Genomic DNA, 25,531 nt, shown 5'->3' on the forward strand with positions numbered 1-25,531 from the left:
CCCTGGCAGTGTGCGCTTGCAGCCCAGAAACCAACCATGTCCTGGACTAGAAGCAGATGATCTTCAAGGTCCCTTCCAACCCAAACCATTCTACGATTCACAAAAGCTCTCTGCCCACTGAGATGCAGGCAGGAAACCAAGGAATTTCGAGAGTACTCAGCCACATACCCAGCCATGCATGGATGATGTGGTGATGCTCCCATAGCATGGTGGTTCTTCCTACATATGAAGCCAGTGGGTTTCAAGCTTTGCTTTGAATTAATCTTTCTTCGGAAAAATCTTTTGGAACGAGACTCAGAGCTATAGATGGAGCTATAGATGATCCATGTTCCTTCCAAGCCTGCTACTTGAGTCTCCTGTTACTGGAGACTCCCAAGGATGCTTGTAAACATGTCAAATACCACGGCTGCTTTAAATGGAGAAACTCAACAGAAAGTCAACAGTGGTCCTGTCTCCAGTAAGTCTGGTGCTTAGGGACTTCATCCTAACAGGCCTGGAGATGGAGCAGGACTAAACTTTCTCCTTGGAAGGGTTAAGTTCTTCGCTGTCACACTAATTATTCTTCGTAGGTCAGTCACAACCATCTCACCTGGCTGCAAACTCCCAAACTGCCCAGCCAGAAGCCTCTTTGAAAAGTGTAACTTTTAACATCTCTTAGCAAAGCAAAAGCGCGCTGTTTGTCTTGGCAAGGAAGACCCGTGTATACACAGCTGGAGAGCTTGTTTTGTCTCTTAGTACAAGTCTGGACTAACCCAAATCTCTAAAGGCTTTGTAAAAATGCTCTCTTTATTTAAAGAATTTTATACATTACAAGATGTCTCCAAAGTCTGCCTCTGCTCAGACCCCTTCTTTCCCTGCCTCTTCTACTCTCTCTCCTAACCCCTCCACTACCACACATACAAAGTCAGGACAGTTGGGATTTTTCACTCCTTCTTGGCATTGCTGTATTCAGAAGTTTCGTTTAGAAATTTCCAGCTTTCTTTCCAAATACAGCCAATGTCTGTGTCGATTTACAAACCTCAATACTTCAGACCCCTGGGAGCAAGACAAAAAGAAAGCTCTGCAGACACAGCCCTGGAGCGTGGGTTCAGGAGAAGGAATCTTGCAAGGCAGAGCCTTGAAAAGAGAAAGGCTGTTATCATAATACCCTTCCATAACTAAAGCAATGCTTATCTGCATGTGCACGTGTGTGCATGCTAGAAAAAGGCAAGGAGAGGGCTTAAAGAATATATAACTGCAGTGCTCAACCGATATCTGTGTTTGCAGGAGAGCACAAAGAAGGAGCTTGGAACAATGAAAGGTTACTTCAGTAAATGTGTGTGGAGGCTTTTAAAGAGCTTTCCCTTCTCTGCAGCCAATAAATGTGAGGCTCAAACCACAGCAGAGGCCTTTTATGGGGCACCTGCACCATTAGGTTCAGTAGATACTTTTGCAACCCAAGGAACATTGCACAGCTATGTTGAGCTCTGCCTATTTCTGCTGGCTGCTATTCAAGCAGGGCTGACTGATGCCTGGGCTACCAGAAACCAACTGTTATTCCTATCTCACTCTCTAAATCATGTTGCCAAGAATCCCCAACTTGGAAAAAAAAACATTAAAGGCAAGAACAGTCCAATCCTTGGACACGAAGTTAAACAGAATTAGCCCAATCTTGAGAAAGTGAGAGGCTAGAAAAACAGAGTATTTCCAGGGTGCTTTGATCTTAATTCTGGGAGTCTGCACATTGGCTTCGTGTTTCAGTTTCATTTCTGCTCTCTGCCACTCTGACCCTTGCCAAAAATCATATCAGAGCAGTGTTGTGAGATGTCCATCTAAGCCAACAGGAAAGGGAGAAATTTCATGTCTCAGCCAAAACCTCAGTCATACCCACACCACCCAAATGTAAACCTGATCTACTCAAGCACACACTGGCTGGATGAACTACAGCAAAGCCACATGTCACTAAGAGCCATATTCTTAGCTGGTAAAAACTGTGTTTCTCAGTGGAGCTGTTTCATAGTGGAGGAGCAGCTGGCATCGAACCGCATGAGGTTTATAATAAACCAGAGTTGGCTTACAGTTCCCTTCAAAACATTTTTACTAAAATAAGGTTCTGTCATGGAAAAAGTTAACTTCTGGTCATAATTTTCAATGTTTTTCAAGTAAATATAGCACTAAACCATAAAAACGATTTTGCAAAGGGTAGAATGAAACGCAGCCCTGAGGAGAAGGACTTGGGGGTGTTGGTCAATGAGAAGCTCCCCATGACCCGGCTTCAGTGTGCGCTTGAGCCCAGAACCCCCCCGTGTGCTGGGCTGCATCCCCAGAGTGTGAGCAGCAGGTCAGGGAGGGGATCCTGCCCCTCTGCTGTGCTCTGGGGAGACCCCCCCTGCAGTCCTGATCCAGCTCTGGGGCAACAGCACAAGAGGGACATGGAGCTGGTGGAGCTTATGTTTCTTTTCCCTTCTCTCTTAGTTTCTAGGACTGATGGTGCCACCTTCCCTTCATGAGAATGCTGTGGTAAGAGGCTTCCTGGCATCTCTAAGGCACTCCCAGGTTACCAAGACAGGAAAGAGGCAAATGCCCAAGAGAAAAATACCCTTTTTGTACCTAGCATAGGGTTTAGAATTAGCTACAAGGGCCACATGTGGAGAGGAGGATCCAGAGACACATAACCAGGGATCTCAGGGAGCACTTTGGGCATGAGGTTGTCGTTAGAGGCTATGCAATCAGGCAGAGGAATTGAGCAGAAATTCACATAAAATTGACTATCTTTAATGCACATCCTTAAATATACCACCCCTCATCCTATGCCCTGTCAGTCAGAGTATCATGCAAACGTGTTCCTTACCTCTCTCACACTGGGGACCGGTGAATCCATAGACACAAGCACAACGGTTTGGCCCAATGCATCGACCTCCATTCTGACAGCCGTTTTCACAGACAGCTGTTTTGAAGTGGAAAAAGAAATCAGTGATTCTTGGTCTTAGTGAGACCCCAGTGTGAGACATGTGGTGCTGGCAGGACTTGGAATATCACCTACTTTGTGTTGTTCACCCATCAAGAGGCTCCTCCAAGCAGGGAACATATAGCGAAAAGCCTGATATTTTTCTTCCCTGGAAAATTACTTCCTGTTTCTGAATGAACCCATTAATAAAAAGGCTATAAACTCTTATTTCACTTGAGAGGATTTCCTGCGCATTGGAATGTCAGTTCATTCAGGTCAGCATTGTGACTTAAATGCCAAGGTCAAGATGAACTGATACAAATGAGAAACTGCATAAAGGCAAATGTTTAACGTATGACAGAGGTGAAATGTGAGGAGAGGAACCTTGTTAATCCCACATACCCAAAGCAAAGAGGAACAAGTCTGACCAGCACACAAGTATTCACTGACTTCAAATTAGACCTGCTACCCTTAGCTGAGAAACTGCAGTCAACCTTCTAGGACTGAAGTCTAAGGAGCAGGTTGCTGCTTAGGTCCTGGGCCGGGGCTAAGCTCATTGAGCAAGATGTAGAAACACTTCTGCAGGTGCCACGAGCAATTGCTGGTTGTGACAGATGCCATTGACCTATTCAAATCTCAGAAGCTGTAATGACTAATGAGAGGAGTAGTATTATGACACTTCCTGAAGTTCCTACAGAGAACTTCACTCTCTGAGCTAGTCAGTTGCCCAACAACACCATTAGCATATTGTAGAAGAGAAGAATAGACTCTCATGAAAGTTGAGGTCCACAGCACCTCAGCATGGCCCTGCCTGGTCTAGTGCCAAGCTCTGAGCAGCAGAGGCCAGGTACAGCTGCATTTCCAAGCCTTCAAAGACTACACTCATCTTAGAGCCGAAGAAGCCAAATTCTGCTCTCTGGGATGCTGCCAGTGGGACTCTCCATTGTTCCCCACCCTGTCAGTGATGTCTTGCCAATATCTGAACCATTATGAAAACTCTACTGAGGATATTATAGGTGGAGCTGGTAGCAGCACATAATTAAGGTTGCCTAGCACGTTCCATTCTAAGCCCAGGGTTGCTGTTACTTATAATTTTCCCAAGCTTGAGCTGTTCAGAATGAGATTTTCCATATGGTGTGTCTGCCTGGAGTTGAACTGTTTGGAAAGCTGCAGCAAAAAATGAATCAGTCATAGCTGAGGAGAAGTTTAGGGGAAATATGGTGGTTTGCCCAGCTTTAACTTACAGACTTCACTGAGAACCTTAGCAATTCTCACACGGAGGCAGGGATTTGAAATTTCCCTGGAAAACTCCATTTGCTCAGAGATTCTTTCAGAACTATTGTGCACACTTGCTTACTAGACATTTACTAAAGATGGCACCCAAGTTGTTTGGTTGCTACTTCTATAATGATTTAAAATTGCCAAATATCTTTCATAGGAAACTAGGGGGGAAATTCAATTTCTCCCTATGAAAGGTAGAAGTGTTTTGACAAAACAGAAAACCAAACCATAAAGTGCTGCAAAATGTCTTTCAGTTACTACACTGAGGTTCCCGTATACAAAGTCAGTGTTGTCAAATAACAGAACTAAAAATTCAACCTCCCAAATGCAAGCAGGAGCAATTTATAATCAAAAAGTATTGGTTGGTTTGTATTTTTTATTGTTGTCCTTCTAATTGAAAGCATTGAGCTAACATGAAGATCTCCCACAAAAAGTCCATTCCCAGAGAACATGCTGTTTATCTAAAACTATTTACAGAGAAATTATATCTAATATACATATATATTTGTATCTATATTTATGTGTACGTATATATGTACAGTCAGATTACATCTAATATGTCTATGTCTGTAACTACATCCCCTAAGGAGAGCAGACTGAGATTCCAATGGACAGAAGGATATAGTGATGCCACCAAAGAGCACATCAGTGTGTGCAAGGTGACCTCTCTGGTCATGAAGCTGCATGGATCCACCCTTGCCCTCCAGCTCACCAGCAGGACTTGCAGGTACTTACGTTGTCCACAGTACGTTCCAGTGTAGCCTTTCTGGCAGAGGCAGGACTCCTCATTGCAGCTCCCACCATTCATGCACCTCACGTTGCAGGTTTGGACTGTGGGGAAGAGCAGGGAAACATTACACAATGATGCAACAAATTGTGATGGGAGGTGAACACCTCACACATATGGATGTTCAAAACTTTCTGGTCTCAGTGCAGAATCTAAGGGTGATGGTAAGTGGCCAGTTCTTTCAAGTTAAGCAGAGAGACTGCTGACTTCACATGGTAGGATGCGAGCCCACAGTGTAGTTAAAGGCTTACACTTTTACTGAGGTACAGTTGCAAAAGTAAACACCAGAGTCTGTTCTTTATTCCCTAGGTGTAAGATGTTTTATTCTTCCTTTACCTGTTACTGTTCAGAAAGGGAAAACCCATGAGCGCTATGGGCAGTGGGAAACCAGGAGCAATTCAGAGGATGTGCTTCAAGTTCATCCCATACAGGGCAAGGTAGCATTGTCCTCTTACAGCAAACAGCTTTTAGAGTCATATAAACAGACCTCATTCCGCAGAAACTCATCATTTTGCTTTGTTAAGGAATCTACCCCAGTTAAACATCTGCAGCTTTGCCCTTTCTACAGGACACCAGAGCTCGTGTGAATGTGAGTGAGGGCACAGTTCCTGGTACCTCCTCCTTTCTTTCATAACTCTGCCATTCTAAACAATTCTTTCTTTCAGGATACTATATTTTTCAAGTATTTTCATACCCTTTTTATTATCCTTTTGGATTGTTGCCCCATTTTAAAAACACACTTTTCACATTCTGGGCTGTCTGATCTTTTAAACGCCATCATAGTAAAAGACCTATGAGATGTTTGGGGGAATAGAATTTCTTTGGTGGAGGGAAAGCATCGACTTTTAAGATACTTCTCTTCCTTTTATGATTACTATGTAGCCTAATTGCTATTACTATGGTGCAATTCATTTAATACAAGGGGGTTTTTTAAGAAATCTGAAAAGAAAAAGCATGTATCATCTAATCTTCTTGCTATGTGAGAGTTCAGCTTTCACACTGGATTATGCCACACTTGAATGTGACTAACGCACTGTAGGAAAACAATAGCAATAAATAAACTGGGAAGTTTTATACTGATGTAGATACAAAGCCAGTATTGGCTTAACTGTTTCATCACTATTCAATATTTAAGTCATGTGGTATTTAGAAGAGCCCAAAAATGGGGCTTAACTGCTAAACATTGAGTTACAAATACAGGTCAAAGAGCTTTCGATCTTCCCTGAATCACCTGGAACAATGCATTCTTCCTTTGTAAGACGTGACAACTCAAACTGCAAGTGCCTGAGGTTATAGCAAGTTACATGAAAACTGGTTTCCAGCATGTACCACCTCATGCCTGCCAGGGATAGGAGGGGCCCTGACTTGGCAGCTTGAAGAAGGAGAGTGCACATGTGAGTAGATGGTCAGCTGTGGCTTGTGTCTTCTCTGTTCCAAGCAGAGAAGAGTTGGGGCCAGTGCAAGTGAAATGTCTGTCCAAAAGGTAGTAGGACAAGTGTCCAATAGGGATAATATATGGTTGATGCCTTGTTCATAGGAAGCCTGAAAGGAAGGAGGAGTGGAATGGGAAGACTCGGAGCTTTGCATTCAGAATGCTCAGCACATGTGCTGTACATTTAATCCATGCATTGCTGGTGTGGTTTGAATTAGTCATGATGTCTACTACTCTTCCTATTGCTCTATGGCCAGAGATCAGGCCAAATTTAGATGAAAGCTTAATGATTAAGGAAACTAAGCTGGAGGCTTCAAAGCATTGCCCAGATTGTCAGACATGAGACCAGTCTCTCTGGAAAAGGCAGTTTCCAGCACATGCTTCCCCTACAGTGCTCCCTACAATTAATCAGCCCTGGGAAAACAATTACATAGAGCAAATCTGGGAGGGCTGCCCAGAGACAGAGGTAGTTAGGAACTGTCTGTCTGTCAGAGCTGTACGTCTGTCACGACTCTTCCCTACACAGCATCCTGAGCCTCATATTCAATGCACTCAGCAAGGGGAAAGGTTTAGTGGGACTTCAGGGTCTGACATAAGAAGAACTGTGATGCTCATCCAGAAACTTTCCAACTAAGCAGCAAAGACTACTGCACAAAGCAGGTCCCTTTCTTCTGCCATGATCCCCAAAGCCCTGAGGTCCCATCACCTTCTGACTTGTCTCCAAGGCTGGCACTGTTAGAACCCCATGCAGAAGAACATCTTCCAACTAAGAATTTAAAGGCCTGTTCTGCTTTGTCAGGATTTTCTAGGGTAGAAGAGACCAAAGTCCTAGGAAAAAAGAAAACGACAGCTCACCCTGGTTAACTTTTCCCAGGATTAGATTGGATCAGTTCTACAATTGATTTTAAAGGACCAGTGGCTACAGCTGCTCTGCCACCATCAGCACTGGAGTTTCCAGGCAGGTTTTCTCTCTGCTTACTGACTACTACTATCTAAACAGTCACTTGCAAATGACTCCTAAAATATCTTTACTCCCCAAAGTAGGAAACCAAGCTTTTTGTTATGACAGAGAGAGGCAGAGTGGCTTTTATTGCCTCTGGAATGCACGATTTGTCTGCTTTACCTCCCTGAAGCATTCATGATAAATACAGATCCAAACATCCCCACAATGAATGCCAGATTTGATGAAGCCCCTGCAGAGGAACCTACCCCCACCTCCAGTGCATGCTGAAATCCAGCCCAGGCTCAGGGGAATGCCAGGTCTGTGCCCAAATGTAGATACTGCTTACAGCATTCTTTGCATTCCTGTGTGATTGCTAACATATGGACCCTCACTCCAGAAACTTGTGTGTCTTCAGCACCTTCCTCTCAGCAAAGACATGGGGAAGGTCTGCAAGAGCAGCACACACACATGGGTTCTAGTGCTGAGCACTTGCTGGGACATCTGCAGGGCTGGAGCACAACGTGGCACTTTGGAATCAGCTTCTGGGAATTTCCTTCTTTGAGTCACACCCTGAATCTGGGGTTGGGGGGGGGCTCTGGCCTTCAGTCAGATGCCTCCAAGTCACTTTAGTAACAATAGCTTGTCTACAGATGGGCAATAACGGGAAATAAATTTCTGGGTTGTCTCTAGAAACACCCATCTGAGACCTTAGAAGACACTAAAATCTTCTGAATTTCTACCTTTTACATAGGGCACTAGCAAAATCCATTCTTAAAACAATTCTGTACCACAGCTCTGATTTTACTCTTTGGCTGGTGTGTTTGAGTAGTGTCACCATGTATGCGTGAACTGCTTGTATAGTCAGGTGCAAATGGTCACCCAGGATTTGGTCACTCACATTTGGGGATCTAGATGGCCAGCCCCCATCCACACACTGCTCTCACTTTACAAACAGTTGAAGCCCTTTTGGGCAGACCTGTAGCCTGCATCGACCCAGGTGGGTCTCTGTGCTGGCTTACAGGGGCTTGGGTGGAAGGGCTTGCACATCAGGCTGGCTATGGCTTTGTCTCTCTAAGTCTAAACCCCCCAAGGAGGGTGTAACCAGCTCTGGTTACCCTTCCCAGCACTGCACCACCCTCCAAGAAAATTGTCTTCATGTCTGAAGATCCCAAGCTTGAACATCTCCAGCAGCAACTTGTGGCAATCAACCTCTGTTACATGACTATTGACTCATACCCAGACTGGTGTCTACATAATTCCCAGGTCTTTTCAGCAATACAATGCAAAAGGGGGCCCAAAGGAGCAATAATTCCCTTCCAGAAAGTACACAAGATCATTAGCTCTCAGGATTTAGCCTCGAGCAGGAGTGTTTTCTGTGCAGAACCATGTGCTGCAGGGTAACAGAGTGGTTGCAAACAGGATCTGGTATTGAATATGCAGGGGTTACCAGAGGGATATGGGAATTGCTTTCTGGATACGTGCCTGTCGCTCTGAGTTACTCAGAGACCTAAACCAGTCCTCTTCCCAGAACTTCTCAGGTCCAAGCTGGGAGAAGAAAGCAGAAAAAGGGGCAAGGCAGTTTCTGCATTCCCAACTCTGCCAGTGCGGGACCTCATCGCATCACTGCAGTTCGCTAAAAACGCTGGGCAATTCTCCCTGACATCCAAATCCCAGCCCAGGAAAAGCTGAATAATTTTTCCATTGGGAAAAAAAGAATATTTATTTGGTTCCCAAGAGCAGTGACAGATTTCATTCCACTTCAAAGAACAGCCAGGGATGGATGGACTCTATGGCAGCAGTGTCGCTATTTGCTGTGGTTTCTAAGCTGCATCCTGTAGGATTCCTCATACCAAGGTAGCAGAAATTGCAAGCAGTTTACTCCAGGTATCAGGGGAAGTGAGGACCCTTAGTAAAAGGGCCACAAGAAATGAGATTTTCTGACTACTACACACAATTCAGATTAGAACCCGGCTGCCAAAACACAAACTATTTCAGAGATGCACAGACGTTTCCTTTCATTGTGACCGGGAAATTGTTAAGAGAGCACAGAACTACTCCAGAGAGGAGAATCACCAGCAATGTTCTTACCTCCAGCTGAGCCACAGTTGGGAGAAAGCTGTCCATTGGAGCATGTACACATGTTTGGCCGTGAACAAAACCCATCGCCACAAGAATTCCTGCAAATTGCTGGAGGAAGAGAAGGACACAGTGATGAGCGCAAAGTGCTAGTCTGTGAACTTGCTCACAGACACGGCTTTGGCTGCTAAAAGGGTGTGAATTCATCTCTTGTAAGAATAAGAACCTGGGCAGGAAGCTGGGGCACCTCTCGAGGACTCTGGGCAGACCAGCAGTGGGAAGGACCCACTTGTTCACAGGGAGATCCTGGACACCTCTTCCTTTTACCACAGACAGTGGCTGGTCCTGCTGCCACACTGCTTTTTCATCCAGCAGAGGATAGGGAAGATATATTTCTCTACTTTTGCCTGCTAAAAAAGTTCCTCGGCAGAGACGAGTGATGTTCACACTAAGCCATGTTGTTCTTTTCCTTACAACTTGTGTGTTTCCACAAAGCATTTTGCAGTCTGTGGTCTGGCATTGAGGGAACTGTTACCGATATGCATCTCCTGTGGAATGAGGGGCTGAGCCTGAGTCAGCCAGAGATGCATCAGCAGGATGCCTTCATATCAATCCCCATCCCTTCTTGCCTGGGACCCCTGCTAATCTCTTCCCTTTCCTGTGCCATGGGAGCCAAGAGCATAGCTGGCAGTATTGTTCCACCTGTGTAAGCACAACCTTTATTAGAGCCCCATGAAAGTATCTCATCTCTGTGTGTTTTATAAATACAATTACAAGCCAGAGTCCCCTGAGGACCTGCAGCCCAGATGGCATGGTTTAGTTATGAGAAAAGTCAGCAGACAGCCCTGAGTGTCGCTAACCCCACATGCCACGGAGCAGCTCTTTGGCTGGGAGTTCCTTAACCCTTCGCTGCAGCCAGCATCCAACTCACGCCCTGTATCCTTGGCAGAGCATCCCGTGTCCCAAGGATGGTGAGGAGGATTATGTGAGTTTACCTGTCTCTTAGGAGAAAGCAGAGGGCGCAGAACTTCATGTCTTACCATCACCTGGGGTGAAGTTGGATGCATTTAACTCCTGAGATACAAGGCTTCTTCATTGCCCTTCTGTTTTGAGTGCATAAAATGCCATTCTCTGGGACTGGCTAATCATTATGTGCAGGATACAGCAACTGTCCCCATCACAGGCCATGCTGGATGGAGCTTTGAGCAACCTGCTCTAGTGGAAGATATCCCTGCCCGTGGGACATCCAGATTGGAACTGGATGAGCTTTAAGGTCCCTTCCAAACCAAACCATTTTGTGATCACTCATAACACAACAGACACCATTTCATTTGAGAGGAGAGTATCTGCAGCTCTGGGCTCAGTTTTGTACCTTTTGTCCAGATAGCTCTATATTAGGAAGCACAAGGTGTTTCTCTCCCAGAGGGACTGAGTTTTTGACTCTGAAGATGGAATTGCTTCTGAAATATGGGACCTGTATTTGTTGGGAGATCCCACTAGAGGAGCCTGTTGTTTTCCTCCCACTGCCAACTACTTTCAGAAAGTTTTGGAAAAGGACATTAAATACAATTCCAAGTGTGATCTAATGCAGAAGATTTATTCAGAAAGCTAAAATACTGGGAGATACGAGCATCCCATAGTGCTATCTGCTATTTTGTATGTCCAGGTTATTGTTAATACCTCCAGGACATTGTGTGTTTACTGTGTTTCAGTATGAAGCATGACTGAATGCAGGTAAAATCACCCCTATGGTCTCCAGTGAGAATCTCATTCATTTACTCCTGAGCTGACTTGCATTTCCCATCCTCCTAAGGGCAGGCTCTTTCATCTCCCTATAGCTCATGCCTTTAGCCTACAGAAATGAAGAACATCAGCCCCTTGTTGGATTTTATAGGTGTCTATCAGCACTTGAGCATCCAATAATGCTCCACTCCAAAAGAGGTGTGATTTATCTAAATCAGCAACTTGCTTTGGACGGCCAAGGTGCAGATTCCTGCTTGTAGATGCTGTCCCATGACATCACATTTGCAATATCAGCATCTAGCTGTTGTTCTAGCAACCAACTGAATTATTGCATCTAAACGAGCAGCAATAAAATGACTTTCTCAGGAGTCACCAACAGCTTTCCTTTGAGGCTAATCTTCTAAAGCAGGCACACAAACTGTGAAGCAACAAGGAACACAGTGGCAACATGGCAGAAGATAAAAGGCCAGGCACTAAGTAGCACCAGTTGCAACCACCCTGGTTTAATCTCATCACAGAGATGAGAACTCCCAGCAATGGTGCTCCTGCACCAGTGGGTTATGAAATGTTGTGTCATCTGCTCAAGTGTGAGATATGCATTCCCTCCCACATGGCATTTAGCTCCCTTGGTGCCCTTAACAGGAAAATGGATACTCACGGACAATGCACTGGTTCCCTCCAGGCAGCGTTTTCCAGCCGGGGCAGCAGTAGGAATGGAACCTCGAGCCACAGACATTGGGTCTGAAAATTAAAAACAATCTTTTTTTTTTTCCCCTCTGTTTCTGTGCAGTGCATTGGATAAATTCAGCATGTATCATCGCTGTGGGAGAGCAGTTAAACAGCTTCTGGTGGGACATTTCTCTGCCAAACCCCATTCCCTCACTGTGAGCTTGAACAAGCCACGTTTGCTTCCCACCAAAGGAAGCACCATACATTATGTTAATAACTGACTTCTGAGCTCCCTGTGCAGAATGTTTTGGGGCTCTGAGCTTACAGTGACTCTCTTAGGACTATATGGAGGAGTGAGGAACTGAAGGAAAGCCAGGTCGACCCTGACATGACGCCGCGGCATGGGACCATACCCACAAGGTTAGACACCATCAGTCTAAACTGAGTCCGTATCAGTTCGTCAATGACTTGAGCAACCTGGTCTAGTGGAAGGTGTCCCTGCCCGTGGCAGAAGGTTGGAACTGGATGAGCTTTAAGGTCCCTTCCAACCCAAACCATTCCATGCTTCTATAACAGCTGGAGACCTGCATTTCCATGTGGGATGAGAGACCTAGATACCAGACAACCCTAGAGACCACATGCAAGTGAACGTCTTGATAACCTGAACAGGAGGAGGACATCTGTCCCTCGTGAGCATAGCTTAGCAGTGCACTTTATGTGTAAGGAAGACAAGGTCCTGCTCTTCCTTTGTGACTCTGCAAATAACATGTTTTTGCATACTCTAACCTGTCCGTGAGACAGACTGCCCAAGGCTTTCTCTGTCTTCATTTGTTTGTTGGATGGTTTAACCAATGTCACATAGCAAAAAGGGCAGGAATCTGTGACTGAGTGACTGAACAACAGGTTGCCCAGAGAGGGTTTGGAGTCTCTATCTTTGGAGATACTCAAAAGCTTTCTGGAGATGGTCCCAGGCCACCAGCTCTAGGTGATCCTGCTTGAGCAAGGACCAGATGACCTCCAGAGATCCCTTCCAACTTCAACTCTGCTGGGATTCCAATTCCATATTCACTGTAATTCATTTCATTGTGAAATACACCTCCACAATTATCTGCATATCACAGCTACCTGTAGAAATGGCTTGAGCTACATGGTGCATGGGACCAAATTTATGGATTAGGCAGGCTGGAGCAACATTTGATTTTTAAAACTCCAAAAGCATTGGTTGATTTGGCTTTTTTGGTTGGTTGTTTGGGTTTTTCTACTTCTGAAAATGGGTTGATTCATCCCTGATCCTCAGCTAAATCAGCAAATTCATTTCATTTTCCATGGAACAATCTCTTTCTAATTCCCTGTTATTCTGCCACCAGCAAGGAATATCCATAAGGTAAGTACTGTCCCAGCTTCCCTCCATTCCTTAAAACCAACATCCCAACCATTGCCTGTGCAGAACCATGGATGTTTCCACTTCCCTCCCATGTCATGAAGTGCTTACTGCAGAACTTGTCTTGCTTGTCCTTCCTCAGGTCCTGAGGTCTCTGTTGTGGGAGCTGTCCCATTAGTCTGTTTTCCTGTACTTGCCTTTGTTTCTGCCCGGAAATCTGACTGGTGGGGAGGTTCTGAAGGTTTTCTTCCACTGAATGCCATTCCCAAGCTCCTGCAGGGAGCCAGGAGCAGGAAGGCAGAGGGTGCTGGGACAGCTGTGCACCCTGGGCACGACATTCAGTCTCAGCAGCACCCTGTGGGGCTCAACTACCAAATTCCAGCCTGGACTTCATCAAGAACTTGTAGTGCTTTAGGGCAGCAGATTGGCTGTGGAGAGTAGTGGATCCCAGAACAGCCTCAATCCGTTACCCAGCCACAGACAAGTCTTCCACCTTCAGCATGATTGCAGTAGATGCACAGGAGATACACAGAAGACACACAGAAGACATGGAGCCAGGAGGAAGCATCCATACAACACATGTGCAGAAAACATGGCAAAGAGAGCAGAGATGCAGCAGATACACACGGGATGCACAGCACATGTAGCATGAACACAGCGTGCAGCAGTCACACGGACAGGGCACAGCAGAAGTGCAGCACATGTGCAGATGTGTGCAGATGCTTGCAGATGCACAGCAGACACAGCAGCTGTGCAGCAGATCCACTGCAGGATCTTTCCAACGTGGAAGAAGTAGAATGCTTTCCCATGGAAACAGGAACTGGGCAGTGCTTGCATTAATGACAAAAAACACTGAGCTGGACTGAGAGCAAACTCTGAGGAACCCTCTACTGAGCAATGAATGATGTTCCCATGTAAAAGCCATCTCAGCTTCTACTCTTCATGGCAGATGAAGATCCCTGAGCAGCACAGACTGTGTGGGATGACTTGCTGTGCTGCTCTGCTTCCCAGTCCTGATGTTCCCAGAGCACACAGTGACCTGTATAGAAACTGTGGCACCTCTTTCTCCATCTGACCTGCTTCTGCCCGGTGCTGTGTGGCCTCCTTCACCAGTCCTACTAACACAGAACCAGGGGCACTGCTACAATAACTCAGTGCTATGGTTGGAGGTAGAGAGTGAATCTATATTTGGATTTTAAAAGCACCTATATTTTCCAAAAGCCTGGGTCCCTGCTGCTTTTCCTGCACTTAGGTTAAAAGGAGACCTTGAATGCAGAGCTGCTTCTGTGGTATGGATGAAGGTTCCCTGCAGATAAGGATTGCAGTTCCTGGTTGTATTAGGTTGGATAAAGCACAACTAGTACTGCCACTGGTATTCAAGCATAAATCTTTGGTTACAAGTAGACATATGTCTGTGGTTGGCATGAACTGGGAAGAGAAGTTGTCTGAGCAGAGGGACGTCCTGTAAAGCCCAAGTTGCATCCCTCAAGTTCCCAGCATGCAGGACGGATGGATGATCTTTTTTTGATGCAGGACTCCTCATGCAATGTGTAGGCAGCCCAGAGAACTCAGCCAGGCACCAAATAATGCAGTTTAACTTCCACCTGAAGCTGTTTGCTGGTTCCCCCTTTCAACATGTGGATGTGAAGAGCCATGCAAGGAAGGTACCGTTAACCTTCATACAGTTATATAGACATTTCATCAGGCAAAAGACTAAAAGGCTTTTTTGTCAAAGTCATTGAAGGAAGATGTATCTGACATCAATCCCATAGACTACAACAGATGAAAAGTGGAAGTTGAATGAAACTGATACTGAGGTAGGTATTTTTAACTGTGGTGGCAAGAACCATCTTTTCCTACAAGACCAGCAGCCAAGGATTTCACCAAGCTCTGTGCAGGGATCCTGGGGGAGGCCCTGGGCACCCTGTTACACAGTAAGCTAAACTACCAGACCACAATTGTTCCTCCAAAACTGAACCTTTACAAGCATATGCTAAAAATTAGCAGAGTTTCAAAACAAAACATGGGGAGAATCCATTTTGAATGGGTTGAAATTAATGGTGTCACAGAAAGGACCTAGAGGGAGAATGAAATTAGATTCCAAAGCAATAACTCAGTGAGGAGAATACTGGTTTGTGAGAAAAGACATATAACATTTAGCAAAGTTGTGTCAAAATTGCTTTTGGAAATTAATAGCAGTTATCTCAATCCTGGGAAAAACAAGCTGGAAGCCCACGTTCCCATCAGCAAGAAGGTGTAGATAAAAGGCATGTCATTTAGTTGTTAAACAGCAAACTGCGACCATAGTTTGTGGTGAAGTCCTCCTCGGATATGAGAATGTCAAGGCTAGAGGAAAAACAATTCCAATTCCATAAACTTGCCCATAACTTTCTGATTATTGCTGATAATCAAAATCCACAGACATTTCATAACTAGCAAGAAACTTCATACCAGGCCTAAATAAAAAACCAAGAGGGCTTTTTTTACTCGACTGGTACTCAGCTTTGCCTCCTTGCTAGCCAGAGTAGCAAGGGGGTCTTATCCAGACACGGTACAGCCCTGGAGAGACACAGTTGTACTGCTGAGATGGTGCTAGTGCCCGTGTGACTTCTATTTTGGGTGTTAGAGCCATGGAGATAAGAGCTGCACTGCTGGTGCAGCCCCATGGTTCAGCTGGTGCAAAAATAGACCTGCAAGACGAGGCAGATCTTCCCTTATCACCTTCTATGCCACCTAAGAAAAGGCTGGAAGAGCTCAGCTGCTAAAGAGAACTATTTTCACAAATGTGAATACAGCTAAAAGGGTGATGCTAAGAAAGGACAGAGGGAAAAGCAGTGTTGGCCGTAGCATCTTCTTTGTCCTCTTTAAATAAACAATAGGATTATAGAGATAAGCAGGGACAAAGTAAGCATGAATTTCAATTGATGGCACCAAATGCTGCCTGCTGGCAGTGGTTCCATCTGAGAATGGGGAGATGCCAAGAGAAAAAAATAACCACTGGAGCAAAGCAAAGTTGTGGCCATGTGATGTGGAAAGACATGGCTATTAGCAAGGGAAGCCTGTCTCCCACATCCACAATGGGGTTGGAGGCATAAGCAAGGATTGGGAGGCAATCCATACCACAGGACTGCCTCAGGCACAGGGTGCCAGCCCGCCTGTGGGGCCAGAACACAAGCAGCATCTGGCTGTTGCTGTTAGCAGCCTGGGAAAGACAGCCTGGAGCACTGAGCTGTTGCTCACTGGCTGAGCAAGCAGCCAAAAAGGACTCAGTCCTGCCAGTTATTGTCAAATGCCCAGTGTGACCCCAGAAGAATTCATTGTTAAAGGTAGGAGAGGGCAGACAGCACAGAATGAGAAGTCCAGGCTGAGAACACTTTGCAGACACAGACGGTAGCCAAAAACTAAGTCACAGAATTATAGAATCAACCAGGTTGGAAAAGACCCTTAAGAGCATCAAGTCCAACCGTTCCCCAGCACTGCCAAGGCCACCACTAACCCATGGCACTGAGGGCCTCATCTACACTGTTTGTGAACACTTGGCAGGGCCGGTGACTCCAGCACTGCCCTGGGCAGCCTGTTCCAATGCCTGAGCACCCTTTGGGGAAGGAATTGTTCCCAATCTCCATCTAAACCTCTCCTGGTGCAGCTTGAGGCCATTTCCTCTTGTCCCATCCCTTGTTCCTCGGGAGCAGAGACCAGCCCCCTCCTGGCTCCAGCCTCCTGTCAGGCAGTTGCAGAGAGCGATAAGGTCCCCCCTGAGCCTTCTCTTCTCCAGACTAAACCCCCCAGGTCCCTCAGCCGTTCCTCATCACACTTGTGCTCCAGGCCCTGCACCAGCTCCGGTGCCCTTCTCTGGCCCCGCTCCAGCACCTCAATGTCTCTCTTGCAGCACAGAGCCCAGAACCGAACACAGGATTCGAGATGCAGCCTCACCAGTGCTGTCAAAGTCACCCTGAGCTTCCCACTCACCCACAGCTACATCCTCAACATCAGCACATGCACACAGGTTTTTGTCCACTCCTCCAGCCACGAGAAAAAGGATATCCAGCTAGGATGAACTCTCAAAACCTTCAGAAAGCTCTATTTTGTGTGATAACTGCAGTGGCCTGCCACCCAGCAAGATGCACAGCTAATGAACCCATGGCTGCTGTAGTGTGTGCTTTCCAGACAGCAGGATCAGCAGCCCAGGGTTTGTCTCCCCTGTCATGAGCAATCAGCGTACCTCAGTTGTCACTGGCCTTCAAAACTGGTATTTTCATTCCTTAAATTAAAGGAAGACAGAAGGGAATGAAAATTGGTGGATTGCCAGGGCTGGGGTAATTCTCAGAGATGCTGTGATCTGCACAGTTATTGCTCCTATAGCTGCTCATGTTCTCCTTCTTATTGGCCTCATCCAGGTCAATTCAACACATTAATTCAGGGGAAAAAAACCAACCACTATAATTCATTACTTTGGGCCAATTTCCTGTCCTTCTCACCAAGTGGAAACCCTTGTCCAGTGACTGAGGACACCCTGAGCCGTGACCCTAGTCTGCTTTGGTTCAGCTCAGTGGTCCAGCAAATGTTCTCCCAGCTCATTGCTTTCTTTGTGTCTGCCCGGAAAAGTTTGGTCTGGGTATCTGCTGCCAGTGCATGGGAACACTTTCCCTTGTTTATCATAGACATTCAAATATTTCCCTCCTTGATACAACCTAAAACATCTTCCTGCTGGATGAAAACAGGTCCTCAGTGCTGTGACTCTCTCTCCTGAGCACTGCTTTCCAAGGTATTCTCTGTTCAATAGGAAAAGGAATCTGAGCTAAGAGGGTCCTTCAGCTCTAAGCTACAGTTTTCTGGACCAGTCCAAGTTTCTTGGTAAGGGCAGAGATGCCAACACTTGACATCTCTTGCAGGTCTTCTCTGCTGCCTTGATGAGGACAAGTCAAAGTTACAGAGTAGGTGCTCACTGAAATGCAAAATGCTGCTTTTTTGTAAGCTAAGACTCTGTTGAGAAAAGCATGGCTTGCACTTGCACCAGGCCCCAGATGCAAGTCGGGCAAGTGACCAAGCACAAATTCCTTTCTCTCTAAGTGTTTCAAGCAAAACACTCAGTACAAACTACCCTCCTGCCCTGCCAAAGTACAACTGTGCAGGGCTGGAGCCCAGTGTTGTATGAAAGGGCGTGCAGCAACTTTCCCACCAGCACATGGGATCAACACCTGGTGGTTTCAGGATGAGAAGCACTTCAGATCAACTATTCCACCACAAACCCAATGATCAAGAGATAGGAGACTTCATCCATGATACTGGTCATCGAAATAAGTGGGACAGATTCATCAGAGGAGAAATTCACAACAGCAGCAGACCACATCCTAGACTAGATTAGGAGAAGCACGGCCAGCAGGTCCAGGGGAGTTATTTCCCCCCCACTTCACGACCTCCTAATGTTAGAAACCCGTGAAGCTTGCCCAGCCTTCTCAATTTTTCTTGTCCTCTCTTTGTATTCTCTGGGTATCTTGAGAAACGTGAAAATCTCTCTTCTACTGTGCAAGTACATCCAGTTTTGGGTGCAGCAGTTCTGACAACTTATATGGGATGGCTGGAAACCCCTTGGCATGTTTCTAGTCACCACCTTCCCTGTCCCTTACCTCATTCGCAGGGTTTTTTCTGTCCTCAAGTTTCAGCTTTGAAATATTTATGGGGAAATCAAACCATTCAGCAAAAGACTTAGCCAATTCTCAATACACTTCTACTTGTTCAGCTTTAGGAACAAACATCAGCCCAAATACTGCTCTAGATTTCCCCAAGTCCTTCAGAGGTACCCTTTGCTATAAATTCACCAACTCAGTGAAAACCTAGCTAACATCAGGCTAGGGAGGATTTCTGGTTTGACGCTGCAAAAAGGAGGGCTGGCTGCTACCCACAGAGGAGCTATTTTAGAGAAGAGACATGGAAGCTTCTTTTTAGATTACTTGTCCCCTCACCCCAGTCCTCCTCTTATCATGAAATACCTGCCTGTGCAAAGAGTCAAATAAAATGAATGTCTATAAACATAGACACTATATGAATATATATAGACCCACGAACATAGTCACTGGCAGAGGCTGCCCAAAGAAGTGGTAAATGCTCCATCCCTGGCAGCATTCAAGGCCAGGTTGGACAGAGCCTTGGGAGACATGGTCTAGTGTGAGGTGTCTTTGCCCATGGCAGGGGGCTGGAACTGGAAGATCTTAAGGTCCTTTCCAACCCAAACCATTCTATGATTTTATGATTTATCAGTTTTACAAGTCTAGGACCGCACTATGCGCATGTTCACTGCTTACTCCCCCAGGTCTATGTGTGTTCAAGCAATATACACAGTGTAATAAGTTATTTGCTAATGAGAAAGTAGAGTAATTCCACTGCAGAAGGCAGCTGTTCCTATCCTGTTCCCTGTTTAATGTAAGGATATTAACTCAGTCCTGCAAAGGAGGTGCTTAATTCCTCCCACTTGAAACATCATCCTCTTGTTCTGCAAAGCAGCCCAGCATCTGTTTAGCTTTCAGGAATGAGTTCATGTCCCAGTGATTTCAATTAGTTTTGGTTCTAAGAGCTCTATTTTAAAGGTGCAGAGATGCCAACTTCCTGTTACCACCAGTAAAAGCCACAAACCTTAAGACTGCCAGCAGCTATTTTGCTGGGTAATATTGCAAACCCAAAAGTATTCAGAATTGAGCACATCCTGAAGTTGTTTGCTGAGCTATGGATCACTTTAAGACTCTCAGCAGTACCTGCAATACTCAACTCAGTAACACATCTGTGGCAACACAAACCTGTCTCTCTGATCTCACCAAAGCCCCAGATTTACGGTGTCTCTCACATTCCTGCTGGAGACCCTTTACATTCCCTGGCCCCTGGAGCACCGCTACCTCCATCCCCAGGGATAGAGGTGATGGGAACTGGTGCACAGCTCCCTCCTGAGCAAACCCTGGTCGCATTACTGAGCACTTCTCATCTCTCCTGCCCTGATCTGTGCTTGAGCCCAGACCGAGTAGCTGGGACTCAGAAGACCTTGACATAAGATGCTCAAAGAAAGCTGAGCCCTTCAAGCATCTGAATTCAGCTGTTGATCCTCCACTGTGGCTCTCCTTAAGGAAACTAGGAAGAGGTAGAAGAGTACACCACTGCCTGCTCCTACTCCCAGAGCCTAGGAGGGGCTTTAGACAAGAGAGATTGGTTTAAGCGAACAGAGTCTATTTTTTCCTGGTTATTTAAGTTAACAGACAAGGAAATCTTGATTTAAACAGTTATTTTAATCTCAGGTTTTATGTTTTAGTTATTTTTTCCTAGAAAATAGAGGATCTGAAGCTAAAGAGAGTCACCTAATAGACATCTACTTTACCACTTTCTTTAGTTAACCAGGACAATGCATGATGTCAAAATACACACCTTTTAACTGAGCAATTATAGTTTCAAATAAAGTCACTCGGGTGCTTACTGGTTTCATTTCTATATTATTAGAAAATGGGGAGAAATTAAATTATGCTTTCCAGATGGTTATTACATTTCTAGTTCTAATACATATTAAATTCTCTTTGTCTTGAATTGAAACAGCATTAAATGAGCCTTTTTAATGTTTGATGGTACTTCTCCCGTCTCTGCGGCCAGGGTTGAATTTCCTACCATAATTCAGAGCAGAAAGCAGATTTACAGGAACTGGTTAACACCTCCCTTTGGAAAGCAGCATTACCAACTCTCCCATCTTTTCCCCTCCCCCTTAAATTCTGAAATCAATCAAAACTTCAAGCACAATTCTTAAAGCATCCAACAAAACCCATATAACCTATTCAATTCTACACCAGATAGATAACCCCTTGCCATGCCAAACTCGCCTTCATGTTTCCTGCCAAGAACAAGAGAAACCAGCCTAGGCCAGAAGTCCAAGATCAACCATTTCACAATGTAAATCAAGGCACAAGGAAAATTTAGGAACAAGAGTCTTCAGTCAGCAGTTTCCATCTGCTGCCTTCATTTTGTTCCTTCTATTGCTTGTAGTATTTCAGCTCTAGCTTTATGAATAAAGGTTTACATGCCTGGAGTGGGTGGACCTGGAAGCAACCAAAATATGCTCAAGAGACAACTGAATCACAGTGCTGGAAGCTCCAGTTGCACCTTTACTGAAGTGACGTACTCTCACTCTAAATTTGGCTTTAGCAAGCCTTGGAGCACAGAGATCCACATCCTGCCCAGGGCAGGAATGTGATGGGGGAAGGCAAGAAGGATTTGCTACAGTTTGACCATGCTCTTCCCTGCCATGTTCTTCCTCATCATTTCTAATTGGAGATGCCCTAAAGCTCTCTCCTTGCAGATGGAGTCTTCAGAGCATGCATGAACATTTGTTTCACTGTCTTGTAAGAAAACCAGTATTTAGAATGGAATAGAAGAGAGTATTTCTGTTGGAAGGGCCCTACAGTGATCACCTAATCCAACTGCAATGACATGTGGGCAACCACAAGCAGCATGGTCCATTTCAGATAATTTTCCTAAGTACTGGAGTGATGTTGTTACTCTTTGGCTACACACGGTTCTTGTTTCAGTTGTAGTTAGTGATATGCCCCACAGATTTGCTTTTTTAAGCATTTAAATCACCATAGTTACTGGCTCTTTTTCACAAACAACCCACACAATCACTATGAGAGTGTCTGGTTGCCTAAACCATAGGATTAAGTTAAGCAATGGGATATTTTAGCTTCTACTGCCTCTTAGTAGCACCTTGGTTCTTGCTCTAAACAGGATTTCATTTTCAAGCAAGTTTCCTACACGTTTGAGGTCAAGAAATCAACTTTTTTCTAAGGAATGAAAGCTGAATTTTCACATTTAAAGGACTTCAACTGTGTGACAATCAATACCTCTCACTAGATTTACAGTAGTAGCAGAGATGTAACACTGCAGAAAAGATCTGCTGACTCCCACTTAGGGCTTTTTCCTTTCAACGAAGTCAACTAAAACACTACACTTAAACTTGGCAGAGGCAAAATCAGGGCCTGAATCATGAAACATCTGACACTGCTGGTTGTGTTTTGGGCATCAGCTCTTTTTAAAGGCACATGTTTCCAATAAACCTAAAGCAAGAGTGAAGAAAATTACAACTGCTGCTGGACCAAAAAAAAAACCCTTTCATAATTCGTGCACTAAGATGCTTGTGGAACTGCAATGTCAGGGATGGAGTTGGAGTAAAACACTGCTGGGAATCATCTGCTCCCTGGACACTTCTTGGAGTAAACTACTAAAGTGGTGAAGCTCATCTCTATGTCCAACTTCCCTTGACATTGAATATCATGCCCCATCCCTGGCAGTGTTCAAGGCCAGGTTGGACACAGGGGCTTGGAGCAACCTGCTCTAGTGGAAGGTGTCCTTGCCTGTGGCAGGGGGTTGGAGCTGCATGAGCTTTAAGGTCCTTTCCAACCCAAACCATTCTATGATTCCATGAGCATCCCAGCATAAGCTCCCGTTTAAACTGGTGCCATGTGGCCCAGAATAAGCCTGTGGCTCTCCCTCTCCACTGATCTACACTCCCAAGCTTAGGGTGGTGGATGAAGAGCTCATTTACCTCTTAGCAACTCCTCTTTAGTGCTGTTGTGCAGTTGCAACCTGCCTTTGCTCTCCATTCCCCCATGTCAAGTTGGAAAACAAGGAAGTGTCAAAAACCTACAGGAGAGCAGCTTAGAAACTCCTCATATTCCGTTCCCCACAATTAATTTAGACATCTCTGTCTAAGTCAGAGCAACAGAAGAGGTACAACCAATGCCCTCCCCCAGCAGCCTCTCTTCATCCATCTTCTCAATTGCAGTGGCCATTTCATAATTAATGGGCCTGACATAATTAGTTGTGTTTAAAGTCAGGCTGTAGCTGAGCCTTTCTTCTTACTTGAAAGAACACGCAGCCATGAACTTACAGGAAATCATTCTGCCAGCAAACAGCTCAGCTGGCTGCAGACTAATCATCTTTTCTTTCCCCTTTGTTAAACACATTCTTGCTCTTGGAAACTGTTCAATAGTTCATTAAACTAATAATCCCATTCAAATCCTGCCTCATAAATGGATTTGTCAGTGCTAGTCCTTTCAGGAGACGGTCATTTTAAATTGCCTCTACTTTAATGAGTTTAAGGACAGATTAAATCATGGCTTTGGCTGTGATTTATTGCTCCACGTTATTAATTGTTATTTGTAAAAGCATTGGTGAATAACAGACTTGTTTGTTTTGCATTTATTTCATACTTCTCCCTTTAGTAAAGGAGACTGGGATGGGAACAGAGCTCCAAAGAAATGTTTCCAGCAGAAACCTATACAATCTTTCCTCCTGCATTGCTGAAGCCTCATTTACCAATAAGGCATCTACAGCTTCCCAGTTCACTCCAGACATTAGCAAGGAAACCTTGTGTTGGTCACAGAGTTGCTAGAGAGCAGTTTCTCCCTACAAGCTTTATGATATTCAATGATTCTCTGTACTTCTATTACTGATTGATTAAGATTTTACACAGAGTAACTTGCCATCAACAGAGAACAGATACCCTGTGCTGCCTGGCCTCACTCAAGACTTCCCTGAGGAACCAGAGGAAGTGTAGAAGATATTTAAGAGAAAGTGAAGGAAGGGGCACCAAATGTGTTTGAGTATTTGCTTCTTCTAGAGTTGGCAAAAGTCTCCCTATAAAGACATCTGGGTCACATTTCTCTGTGCAGTTCTGGCGAGATTCTATTTTCTTGCCCTAATTGTGATCTAACACAATTTAGAGGTGGAGGGAATCTATGGTTTCACCCACCCAAGAAAAAAGGAGGCACACAGGTGAATAAATGTTAGAGCTTGTCAAGATAGGCAACTGCCCTGTGAGTCCTTTAAAGTAGCTGCCATAGTTCTTTTGGGAGCAAAAATGTTTCTGCCATGGACCATGACCTGAGAATGGCATGTTAACATTGTAAAAGGCTTTGAAACCTGGCAGGACAGAAGGTCTCAAGCACAGCATATGAAAGGAAAACCCTTATTAATTTGTGTTGGGAGAACAAGTTATTTGAAGGAACAGGGCAGGGCTCCAGAAGCCCCAGGCAGAAGGTTTCCACAAAGGAGAAGAGGGAGCAGAAGAAAGGACTCTGAGCTGCTTCATTAATAGATCTAACCAGCAAATCCTCAAAATCTGGTTATCCATTTCATTCCATTCAGAACCGATACACAAACTTCTGAACATCCTCACAGAAACCAGAATGTTCAGGATGGTGGCCCAGGGCTCACCAGGGAACCTGCCACTTCAGGCCCATGTGATGCAGCTAAGCTTTGCTATAGTTTAATTCCAGTTCTACTTAAATTCCTTCCATGCAACCTTCAGAACTAAAGAAAGTCTCAGAACTGAAGCTATTCCAGATAAACGTTGGATTGAAATTAGTCTCTAACAGAAGAAACCTGCGGGTCTTTGAAAGCAAATGCCAAAGCAAATACATGGCATGATGTCAAACTATTAAAATAGACACCACAGATAAACGTGTTGGGTGTTCAGAGGTGTAGCATTAGAATAGATGATTCCACAAATCACATAAGCCACCTGCGTGCCTACACTGTAAAATAACACCAAATTTCCAAAGGCAACCCTAACCTTCCTTTACATTCAAAGCTGCACCAAGAAAACTCACTGTCCATTCATTTCTTTTGCTACTGCACTGCTAGTCTGTGAATGAAGCAAACCTTAAATGATGACTTCTCTGATTTCCACCAAAGTGTATCAAACTCTGTTCAATTTCACAGCAGCAAAGAATCCTGATACCTTAAGGCAGCAAAACTCAGGCCAGGGGAGATGCTGATCCAAAGCTGCAACTCTCCAGAATTGTTTCAAGCCAAAGCACAAGGACAAGGGACTGGTGCTGTTTGGGGAATCTGGGTCTGTGGCTCTGCAGGAGACGGGGTTTCACTGGCTGCCAGACCCATCTACAGCATCGCAGCTGGTGACATCTGTAGCTTCTTTCTATGCCAAGTAGAACATTATTTAAAACATCACTCTTCAATAGAGTTCTCATCTCAAGTGGTGTTGTCTGCTTGTAAAAGAGAGATTTTGGAGAGAGATTGCTGAAGGGCTGGAAATCCTGATGCAGAGATTTGGACACAAAACCTAGGAGACTGCCAGGGTCACTTGACACAGAGCATGGGAAGCCCCTGGGGCAGAAGCTCCAGCCACGCTGACTTTTGTCAGCTTCCACTGTGTTGCCCACCACAATTGCCTCCCTTGAAACAAGACTGCTCTCCTAAGGGCCAAGAAACAATGATCCTTCAGTTGCCTCACATTAGAGTTGCAC

The 25,531-nt window shown here is 45.1% G+C and overlaps 1 protein-coding gene across 1 annotated transcript in view; it reads right to left on the minus strand.

The window, feature by feature from the left end:
* Positions 1 to 25,531, minus strand: part of LOC115618248 (fibrillin-2-like) — a 108,614-nt gene that overhangs the window by 78,288 nt on the left and 4,795 nt on the right. Inside the window, exons 3-6 of the mRNA XM_030509610.1 lie at positions 11,847 to 11,929; positions 9,458 to 9,556; positions 4,943 to 5,038; positions 2,831 to 2,926 (exon numbers count right to left, since the gene is read on the minus strand). Coding sequence (XP_030365470.1) covers positions 2,831 to 2,926; positions 4,943 to 5,038; positions 9,458 to 9,556; positions 11,847 to 11,929 — 374 coding nt within the window. The remainder of the gene's footprint in view (positions 1 to 2,830; positions 2,927 to 4,942; positions 5,039 to 9,457; positions 9,557 to 11,846; positions 11,930 to 25,531) is intronic.

Source organism: Strigops habroptila, chromosome 20, assembly GCF_004027225.2.
Source record: "Strigops habroptila isolate Jane chromosome 20, bStrHab1.2.pri, whole genome shotgun sequence".
Classification (NCBI taxonomy): domain Eukaryota; kingdom Metazoa; phylum Chordata; class Aves; order Psittaciformes; family Psittacidae; genus Strigops; species Strigops habroptila.